General features: G+C 42.1%; 1 protein-coding gene and 1 long non-coding RNA gene across 3 annotated transcripts; one reads left to right on the forward strand and one right to left on the reverse strand.

Annotated features, from left to right (window-relative positions):
- The first annotated feature begins 2553 nt into the window (after nt 1-2553).
- LOC103985306 (protein BREVIS RADIX-like) lies at nt 2554-7557 on the forward strand. Its single transcript, XM_009402960.3, has 6 exons — nt 2554-2882; nt 3917-4072; nt 5592-6013; nt 6091-6223; nt 6714-7114; nt 7208-7557. Exons 2-6 carry the CDS (start codon nt 3956-3958, stop codon nt 7284-7286), a joined length of 1152 nt encoding a protein of 383 aa, XP_009401235.2. The 5' UTR covers nt 2554-2882; nt 3917-3955; the 3' UTR covers nt 7287-7557.
- On the reverse strand, nt 6274-8690 carry LOC135612690 (uncharacterized). 2 transcript variants are annotated; one of them, XR_010487048.1, is made up of 3 exons: nt 8038-8690; nt 7840-7952; nt 6274-7238 (listed from the first exon to the last, which is right to left on the reverse strand). It is a non-coding gene; the product is annotated as an uncharacterized LOC135612690 (long non-coding RNA). The 2 variants fall into 2 exon arrangements; XR_010487047.1 differs by having other exon boundaries at nt 6274-7952.
- Between the last annotated feature and the right edge of the window lie 2361 nt (nt 8691-11051).

The following is an 11051-nucleotide window of genomic DNA, read 5'->3' on the forward strand; positions in this document are numbered from 1 at the left end:
GTACGGTTTTCCTGTGGAGGACACCTTTACTGGGATGCTGTTCTGAAACCGGTCCATCTATACAAGTCCGAACTGGAGAAGAAATCATCCAAGTACACATGCTAGCTAGTGCCGTGGGCGGAAGGATATATTCTTTGACACGCTCCGATTACTATGCCTGAACCCAAGTCCAAGTCCATCAAAATTACTCTTATCTAATCACACTTTGCTTTCAAGACATCTCGTCATGCCTCAAATAACACGAGAGATGTACAGTGGTCCTGCTACTTTGAGGTCGTGCTTCACTTTCAACACAAACATCCTGTCTTGTCTAAAATAACATGGAAAGAGAGCGACGTCTGGTACTATCATGCCTTTCTCGGGTGGGAGGGACCTGCGCCGGAGACTCCGGACGCAAACGAGCAACAAAAACAAAGTGCGCAAAGGCATTCAAAACGGATGAGAGATCGCATTCCTATGGCAATAATTCCCTTTGGGCCTTGCGTTGTTAACAGAAAAAATAAATAAAAGAAAAGATAAAGAAAACTTCCATTTGTCTCGCTTTTTATAACTTCTGTAGGACTCTCATTATTACATGCAAACGGAAGGGAACGAAGGAATTATTAGTAGCGTAGCGTAAAAGTTGCACCAGCTCTCCATCCCAAGCCGATTTAACCCACAACAGCTGTTGCAGCATAAAGAAAAGAAAAAGAGATGCAAAACAACATCCAACACCGGCGACGGCCCGCACCTCCGTTGGTGCTGCCCGCTTAATGACCTGTAGCTGCCGGTAGCCCTGCAGTTTAAGGCTGCGCTCCGTGCTGGAGCCTGACGTCCTTAAATGTCACAATGAACCGTCCCAATATCAGGACGCGAGTCAAAAACAGGTACATATCAAGCATTTAATATATATATATATACAAATTCCTGAATTAACATAAAATACGTCCATTTTTTAAAATCTTCCGATAGTGATTTTTTTTTTTATTGAAAGATACTTTTTTATCCCTCATCGATCGTCTTTATCTTTGCTTAACTAATCCAATCTCTATGGCTACTTCACTGTCAACGTCATCACTTTAGTGAAGGAGGGCATGAGTGAAGGTGAGGGCATTCGGGTCTCTCATCTTCCTCGTCATCTTTATTGTCTAAATTGATAGACGAGTCGTGGGTGAGAACAACGACGATAGTAAAAATAAAAGAAAAAAAAATAAATATAATAGTACAAGACAAAATCAATAATCAATGAAGCAGAAAAGCAACGAAGCAAAGATGAAAAGACAAACATAATTAGAGACAAATAAAAGACCACCAACAAAAGAAGAAAGGATCCACAGGTACTTAGAGCACTGGACTATGTGACCAAGGATGGTAGGGATGCATGTGGAGGCAAAAGTGAAAAAGAATTGGGTGGAAACAAAAGATAAATTATTTTTAAAAATAAAAAATATTTTATAAGAATTTAAAAAATTTATATTTTTAAAGAATTTACCGAGAGAGAGAGAGAGAGAGAGAGAGAGAGAGAGAGAGAGAGAGAGAATCAATGTAAGGGCTCTGGGTTGGCTGGACTGAATTCGATATCACTTCAAAATTGTTGACACCTCTGTTGGTGTTATGCGGATCATGCGAGCGCGACAACACATCAGTTTACGGTAGTATTTTTCTAATGTTTTGCATCACATGTGATGTATCACCTTCATTTGTGGAAGCGAAAAAAAAAAACGAAAAACACAAGCAAAAAGTAAAATCCCTTTTGTCGTTTGTCAACCGCAACCCAAAAGAAGAGAGGAAAAAAAGAAAAAGAAAACAGATTAGAGCAGTAGTCAAATAAGTTACAAACTGGTTAACAGACGGAGTTGTAGTGGACACGCACCGATTGGACAACTCGGGATCAAAAGACCAGCCCGTCAAATCTCCAAATGCTTTTCCTTGTGGCACTGGGCGCCCGTACGGTATCGTGATCAATCCCGGCCGTCCACCTGGGCGCGCTCCTCTCGGTGCTGCCTCTGGATCATTAATTTGTACTTTTTAATCAAAGGTTGCTTCATCTGACGGTCCAGATCCGGTGATGTCACTCGGCCCGTGCGCGTGCTTATGTTAGTGGGCCGTTCCATTAGGACCTATCAGCGGCTAGTAAGGGTTGGGGTGACAGTTCCCCGTCATCCTCTGGCCGACGCGCCCGTATTGTACGGTTATAGAACCCATCCATCAGTTAGTTCAGTAGGAGGCACACCGCAGATCAGCCCCGTCTGATGGATGGGACCAATCGAAGGGGGAGGGTGACAAGACCACTCGATTACAGGGGTGCCACAGGCGATGAACGACTCTGATTTCTCAAGGCGAGCCCTATTCACACTCCTTTTTGTTTTAATTTTTTTACAAAAAATAAAAAAAAGAATATTGTATTTAGTTAGCATTCGTAGTAAGTACGGTGACGGGGCAGATAGCGGCCGTCAACGTCAAGAAGAAGAGCTTCTGTTCTAGAAAACTGGACTTATTCAACGTTATTCTATTCTAGTATGCTATATATAGTAGAGCCTAGGGAGCGGGCTTCTTCGCCCATTTCAATTACACTTGGCATTCCCGAACGGGAAAACTGAAGTGGGACGAAGCGGAGGCTTTTCTTCCGCTTTGGCTATTCGAAACTACTTTTGCTGGGGTAAAGGTAGAAGTAGAACAAACAAAACGGTGAAGCTAAAGATTTAAAATTATGGGAACTCTCTCCCTCTTCGCCGCAAGCTCACTGCCATTTTGCTTCTCGCCCGCGAGCCGCTGACGTCTTCTTCGATGCGATCTCGGAAGAGTGAAGGAAGCAGAGCTAGCAAAGAGGTGTTGTGATTTATCGGTGCGGCGGCAGCGGTAATTGAGGACGCGGAGTTGAAGAAATCAGCGATCGGAGGAAGGTAAGAGAAGTTCGGACGTTATCTCTTCTCGATCGATCATTCTCGTGTTGCTCTGGTATTTGGTTTTCACTTTCGCCAAAACGAATCGGAGTTCAAACTTTTTTGCTATTTGTTAATGAAATGGTTGATCGGGTGGCCTCGCATGTGGTTTCGACATGGTGTTTGTTCTTTTGATCCATTTTCCTTCTTTGTTTTTGTTTCGTTTTCTCCTCTGTAAATCCTGTTTCGTTTCTTAGGTGCTCATCTGAGTACCTCAAGAATTTCAACAGAGGTAACTCCTGTAGCAATGAAGATACAGTAGTCGAATCTGATCTGTCACAAATACTCAAAAGATCTGATCAAAGAACTGGAGGAAGATTCTTCGAAAGAAGAGTAAAACTTCCACGATCTGTGCAGTAATCTAATATGTAAGGTCACTATTTTTGCCCTGTTTTATAAAGTTTTGTTATGATTTTGGGTTTAGATGTCTTTTTCTACCAGAGAAGGAATCTTGGATCTTCCTTCTGGTTCCTTCCCTATGTTCTTGTATGCCTGGGGAGAAAAATGTGGGGTCTACTATGGGCTTGCATGGAAAAAGGGCGAGGAGAACACTGAGAGGAGAGAGACGAGACAATGGCATGGCCTCTGCTCCTCTCATTGGAAATCTTCGCTTCTATCTGTCTTTCCGTCAACCTATGGAGTATCGAAGCGCACGCTAATATGTCTCCTGTCCACCTATTTATGGAACGCTCCTTCCTTTACTCTTCCGGCCCTGCTTTCCTCCAATTAATTTTCAGCAGTACGATTAAAGCGGGATGTGTTTGATCCTTTCAGAGTCAGAGGCGACAATTTATGTAGTGAACGACACAGTGTTTGTCCTCTCCCCGTGCTCGCTAAAAGAAAGAAAGAAAGTCATGATGGCAGGATTGCCGAATCTTGTGAAAACAACACAACTGCAGAATGCTTGCTTTTGTCGGGCACGGCCAAGCTCTTTCCTTTGCTGAGGCGTACTGCCATATGAGAGATTTGACCATTTCTTTTTCTTGCCCTTGCAGCGGTTTCTGGTGGTGGTGAGAAGCAGGGCGGACTCCAAGATGTTGGCCTGTATCGCCTGTTCCAAGCACGACCCGGAAGATGGCGGGGACGACACCGCCGCGCGTGCGCCCACCAATCCAAGCTCCAAAGACCCCGTCAGAAGCCTCACTTCTCAGGTTCTCTCTCTCTCTCTCTCTCTCTCTCTCTCTCTCTCTCTCTCTCTCTCTCTCTCTCTCTCTACGTACTCCGTGCAGCACACGCAAGTAGTTGCTGCTGTAGTAATAATGTGGTACTTGGATGGACGAGACCATTTAGGTGGGCAAGCGTGGCGCTGCATGGGAGAGGGTAGCAGCCAAAGAACGAGAACGCCAGACCTATATGTGTCCGGTTCTACCACTACCACATCGTCCACAACCCTGTTCCCACCCACCCACCCACCAACAGAACAAGACCTCGACCCTAGACGACTCACGCAAGTTCTCAGCAAAAGTAGAAACAGGGCAAACAAAATGGCACATTAGTTGGTGAGAATAGAGCACTGGAATAATAGCTTGCTGCTTGCCAGCAAAGCGTTATAAAGGTTTGGGACATCATCACAAGGTGACTCGTCCTCATGGGTCCCCAAAAAGAGAGGAGGTAAGAGATGTGGGATTAGATGTAATTTCGCTTTCTCTATGTTGTTTTTGGTCTTCAAAGTAGGGGGAAGATATGGTCTCGGGTCTTCTTAAAAAGGAGTGCTCTGATAGAAAGAGATCCATTGGATGTAATAAGGACGACGATTGGGTTGTGTGCACCAGCAAGGGAAGGAATAAAGTGAGAGCAGGGACAGACTGGTGGTCTTGGTTATTTCCCAGAGTGAGCGAGTGACTGAATTCTTCTGGTTTTGACTCTTAGACCGCATTAGTCTCTTTGGAACCTTACCTATGGTAATTACCTTATGATCAAGGCAGCAGCTTGGCGCCTGCCTTTCCTTTCTCAACTCACATTACCCGGCATCTTTTGTCGCATCTTCGAAATCAAATTAATGGTGAGCAGCTGTAGTCTACAGTGGAAGAGCGATAGTGCCACAATATTGCCCTTGTAAAGCCGAAGGATTGGGCTGCTTGTCTGTTAAAACCTGTTTTCCCTTTCTTTATTCTAACCATCATCTTTTACATGCGGGTGTGTTTGCGTGACGTACGAATTAATTAGATAAGATCGTAGTGACTGGAGAGAGTACTAGTACTAGTACTGCATATGCATTGGACTACTAAGATTTTGGTACAAAGAGCTGCTCCCATTAACAGGTAGGCCCCTTGGGTCGTCAATGAACGGACATGAGCTGCACACGCAGTCGTCTAGCCATGTTAGTTGACCGGGATCAATCGCTTCGTGTGGGTTTGTCCCCCATGCCAGGCTTTGCTCGCCGAAGAGGGATGGTCAATTAATTACGTCTCCTCGTAATGCATAATAGTGAGCGGCCACTAGTTTGTCGGCCTCGCCGATCTATGATGGGCGAAGGTGGTGTTCATCCTTCCGAGACCGGCAACTTGATGTAAACGGGACTCGCCTATAGTTGCACAACCCTAGGGTGCAATGCGCGATATCATCCTGTGATGGGCTGGCGCATCTGTGGTCGTTAATTCAAGTATTTCTGTCAATGGGAGGAAAGGGTCGCGACTTTTAGATAATTTTATACAGAACAAACATTTACAGTTGAAGGACATGGTGTTGAAGTTCTCCGGCACGCATCGACATTGCAAAGGTGGTAGTAGCTCTTCGTTCGGAAAAAGCAAGACCCTGCATCATCACCAGTTTCGCGACCGCAGCTCCTACCTTGACAAAGACGTGGCCTCCGACGCTGGCAGCCAGTATGACTTCATCCGGGCGGCAGCCAGCTCGAGCTCGACACCCGCATGGGATTTCTCAAGTTATAGCAATGACAACGTGGGACAGTACGAGGAAGAGGGCTCCAGTTACGGGGGCAAGTGGATTCAGCAGCAGGTGGAGGAGGACGCAGTGGTGGTGGAGGAAGGCGAACCCAAGGAGTGGATGGCGCAGGTGGAGCCGGGCGTCCACATCACGTTCGTGTCCCTCCCAGGCGGCGCTGGAAACGACCTTAAACGCATCCGGTTCAGGTACGCGTTGAGAGGATATTTTAACTCGTCATTCAGCTCTTCTCTTACTCATGGATGGAACGGGTGGGATGACACAGCCGGGAGATGTTCAACAAGTGGCAGGCGCAGAGATGGTGGGGGGAGAACTACGATAGAATCATGGAGCTGTACAACGTGCAGCGATTTAGCCGTCAGGCTTTCCCAACTCCGCCCAGATCCGACGACGGCGAGGTTAGTGGTATATTGATTGCAAAATCCTTGTTTAGCAAACAAACAAAACAGAGAGTAACACTCATCATAATCAACCCATTGATCAGAGAGAGAGAGAGAGAGGTTTTCAAGCACATGCATCCAGGCTTTCGAAGCCGGCAGCTTTAGCAGTCCGTTCGTCCTCGCCAATGGCCCAAACCCCAAACCTCGTGCGTAAAAGAAAGAACAAATCCTTCTTTTGCCCTGTCGTCCATGTGAAGTTTTACATGTACAGGACGTTAGTCACTGTAAACTTCAATCTCCATCCCAAAGGTGGGTGCGAGTGTGGGTTTCATTGCTTCCCTATGAGCCCACTGGATTGCCCTCAAGCACACAAAGGAATAGGAGGGCTAGAGACCACGGACAGATATCGCCAGCAACCTCCTCCATGGCAAAACCGTACATGTTCCACCACGGTAATGACCACGTGCCACAAAAATCGCTCAACAGTTTGTTTGACTTGTGTCTGCAGAGGGAGTCATCGCCGCCATTCTACACCAGGGATAGCCAAAGTAGCCCTGTCAACCTGCCCCCAACCGGCAAAGAGCGACTCAGCAAAAGCACGTACGGGCCACCGTCCACCTCTGGGAGAGGGGCCTACTGCCCGCCTGTCCCAGATCCTTCCCAACATCTCCTCCTCCCACAGTACTTCTATCCTGCGGCCTTCGCCACTGCTCCCGCAGCGGGTGTGAAGGGAGAATGCTCCTCCATGGACGCGTCGAGAACCACCACCTCCTCCAGAGCCTCCGTCTCCATCAGCAATGCCAGCGATCTCGACGTGACTGAGTGGGTGGAGCAAGACGAACCCGGCGTGCGCATCACCATCCGTGAGCTGCCAGATGGCACCCGAGAGCTTCGCCGTGTCCGATTCAGGTGAGACATTCTCTGATCTCTTTTTCTTTTTTCCCCTTCCTCCTCCTCATGTGCCATGCAAGAGTCGCTGATGACGAGAGCCGATTGCCTCAGCCGAGAACGGTTCGGGGAGGTGCGCGCTAAGCTGTGGTGGGAAGAGAACAGAGAAAGAATACAAGCTCAGTACCTTTGATGGGAGGCTCCCGAACAGGTAAAACATACCTCTTTAACAGCTGCTGACCGTGATAACCCGGAGGGCCGACGCCGATCTGCCTCACTTATATAAATATAATTACATAGAAATGTACGTTGCTCCTGTCAATCTAATCTAAGGTCATAGTTTGCTTAGGCTAGCTAGTCTTATATGGTATCTGGTCCATTTTGAGGTCACCAACACTGTAACCTCACATCTTTGGTGTTTAAATGAATGCTTAGCCCAGCTGACAAACACATTCAATGAAGAACCGTCCTATATCAAACTCCACAGTACACAATCTATAAAATTAACGTTCTGATAGTAGAGTTCATCAGGATCCTCTAAAAGGCCCTAAACCCTCCATCAACTCAGGGCTATCTCTAGCATCAAAGTGAACACGCAGTGTATGATCATGTAATCACGACTTTATGGTTGGAAAGGAAAATGACAGACGAAAGAAAAATTGCAATTGTTTTCCCAGAAGATATTATCCACAAATCCGACAAGCATGCAATTAACAACAAGATATAGTGTTTCAGAACAAACATACTTGATTACAAAGCACTGAAGACAGGAATCACTTGTTCAATTTGATATCATATTCCAATATCTCTTCTTTCGGTCACAAAATTAATGCTCGGGAGATCAGATACATCAGCTAAACTGCAGATAAATTGGTGATCAGATCAGTCGCATACTTGCTCTGTTTAAATGCTGATGAGTTTGACTAAGAATATTTTGTCCTAACCTGGATTACCACGATCGCTCTGCTGGTTCTAGGAAACCACGACTTAATTGACTCGTGGATCATGCAATCAAACAATGAATTCAAAGAAAACAGCCCTTAACGATTCTTCTCTAGCAATGATCAATCAAACTAAATATGTATTGATATGCCAAACAACTGATTCGATGCCTAGATAGATCATACCATAAAGAAATCTGGAAAGGGAAGGATCCATCTCTGCTCGGAAAAGAAGAAGGCAGGATGACCATTTCGAACAGACAACGATCAGCTACGTTTCCGACGCCCGTAATAAGATTCCAGCAACGATAGCATCACCGGTTGGCGAGAATGTCGCAAGTTACAGATACGTGACAGATCATCAAGAGAAGAATAGGGAATTTAAGTGGAAACCGCAAACCGAGCACAGAGAGCAATGAGCAATCAAGAACTAGAGCCACATTCCGAAGCCCTACATCACATCGATCAGGATTAAACCCACGGGATCGGCGAAGCGAGAAGCCCTAGATGCACCATTTATCGAGTCGCAGAAGCCAACACGAAGGGATCTGGATTTCGAAGCGGACCCGGAATCGGAACCGGAACCGGAACCGGACCCGGGTCCGGCGAGGAGGGAGCTCGATAGGGTGGGGGAGGGGCGAGGAGGGAAGGGAAGAGGAGAATTTAGGGGAAGGGGATCGACACCTCTTCCATGTTTGTTTATAATATTCTTTTTACAAATTCCCCAAAAAATTCTTTTATTTTTTCCTGATAGCATTTATTTTATTTATTCTCAATAAAATTATTATATTTTATGATCATATCTAATTAGATAAAATATATTATATATTTAATTAGATTCTAATGATAATGATTAGTTAATAAAAAAATTAATTATGATATTCTTTATGAGATGACTTTGGTGGGAAGAACTCTTCTAATTATCTTAGATCATCTGCATTCATCTATAAATAAATATAACATCTTAAGGACTAAAAATATAATATGTAAAATCATGGATAAATCATATTATTTAGATATTATAAATCTATTTTTATCTCTCTTTAGTTATCATAATTAAGAGATTACATGAGTTAGTCATCCAGATATTATGATTCTTCTCTTACCTCTTCTTATCCTTAATCCATCAATTATAGTAGTCTTATGAAGGATAGGAAAAGAGAAAAATGTAAATCTAGTTCTCCTTGCATATTAACATCATTGTAGATTCAAATTTGAGAATAGTACCCTTACATATTAGATAAAAGTTTTTTTGGATGACATCGAAAAGTACATATTGTAAATCTGATTTATTATTATTTGATTTTAATCCTAGCATTAAAGTTTTTCTACATAATTATAACATATTATGATTTTTTATGCTTACAATTGGTATTAGAATCAAGTTTCTTAAAATCAAATACCTTATATCTATTGGTTTTTAATTTACGATGCTCGAATGATCCACATATATTATCGATATATCTTTCTATTTGATTTGTCCTATCAATACTTGCGGACGACACAAGGTTTCTTGTATTAGATCAATGGACCACCGTCGATAGCTTGCTGTCGACGATAGTATTATTTAGGGCCACAATCTTCGATAATCGCCAACCTTGTAGTGACTATATTGGTTGCATAGTGTAACTGCATACGATGCTTATAGTAGCAATATTGCGAATGACAATCACGGTGGTTGCACAGCACCATTGCCGATGGCAATTACAGCGACTGCAATAGCACTACTGTGTGCACTCGCTACGGTGGTTGCAACAATGTCGTTGCAGTTGCAATGACATCTATTGGTCGTGGCCGGTTGCACTAAGTGATACATGTGCACTGTGGCAGCAGGCGACAACTATGTATCACGTTGGTCGTATAGGCGATGATCGCATACCTTAGTGACCATGCAAGTAATGGTCATGCATCACAGCAACCATGCAAGCATTGGCCATACAAGTAGCGGTTGCATGCCTCATGCAGTAAAGGAATTAGGGTTCTGATTTTAAAAATTATAGTTTTACCCTTATAAATCTTATTAATTCCATTTGACATCCTTCTAATAATTCTACCATTTAGAAATTCTATAATTTTGCTTATATCTTATTAATAAAATTATAGTTTTATCCCTAGAAAATTAAGAATTTTTAATTTATATCCTCGATCATAAAGTTGACCAATATGATTTATTTGTAATTAAATATTATCATTGAATCTGATCATGACTATATTTTGACTACTTGATTGTATTTAGTTTCGATCAATCATTAAATTTAGGAAAAAAATCAAATTTTTGGTTAATTTTGATTTTAATCATTTTTTATTTATGACTTACTTAATTGGACTAATATTTAGCCTAATTCTAGGCTTGCCAAATTAAATAAAATTGATTGGTCTAATTTAAAATTTTGTACAAAATAAAAATATAAATTATGTCTTATTTTATACTTCTCTCATATGATATATTTTTGTATATGATAATTAATCTCTAATTATTATTTATGGGCATTTGTTTAGTTATTCACATATATATCATTAAAGATTATGAAATTATATATATATTTTTATATAAATATATATTTTATATTTTATCATGATTACAATTATCATTGAGTTTTTGATTATATAGATTAGTATTCAATAATTATCATAATTATTATTATATTATTATTGAACTGCTTTGACATAAATTATATTAAATAATATATATAAATATTATTTGTAACTTATACCCTTAAATTTTATCTGAGTGGTAACTACCAAAATGGCATAAGATAATAGACTTATGAGATATAAATCATAATAAATATTCTTTCACTTATAGGGCATTGCTATTTTATATTACTATATTATTTTTATAGTCGCCAAAGTGATCTAAACAAATAATTTATAAAATTATATTAAAAAATTAGTCTTAAATGATATTAAGAAAATAATATTCACATTAACACATATAATTAGGAGATCCAGATAATCTCAAATGATAATCTACTTTGAATAATTATGTGATGGGATATGACAAAATAATTTTGAAT

The sequence above is a fragment of the Musa acuminata genome, chromosome BXJ2-5, assembly GCF_036884655.1.
Source record: "Musa acuminata AAA Group cultivar baxijiao chromosome BXJ2-5, Cavendish_Baxijiao_AAA, whole genome shotgun sequence".
Taxonomy (NCBI): domain Eukaryota; kingdom Viridiplantae; phylum Streptophyta; class Magnoliopsida; order Zingiberales; family Musaceae; genus Musa; species Musa acuminata.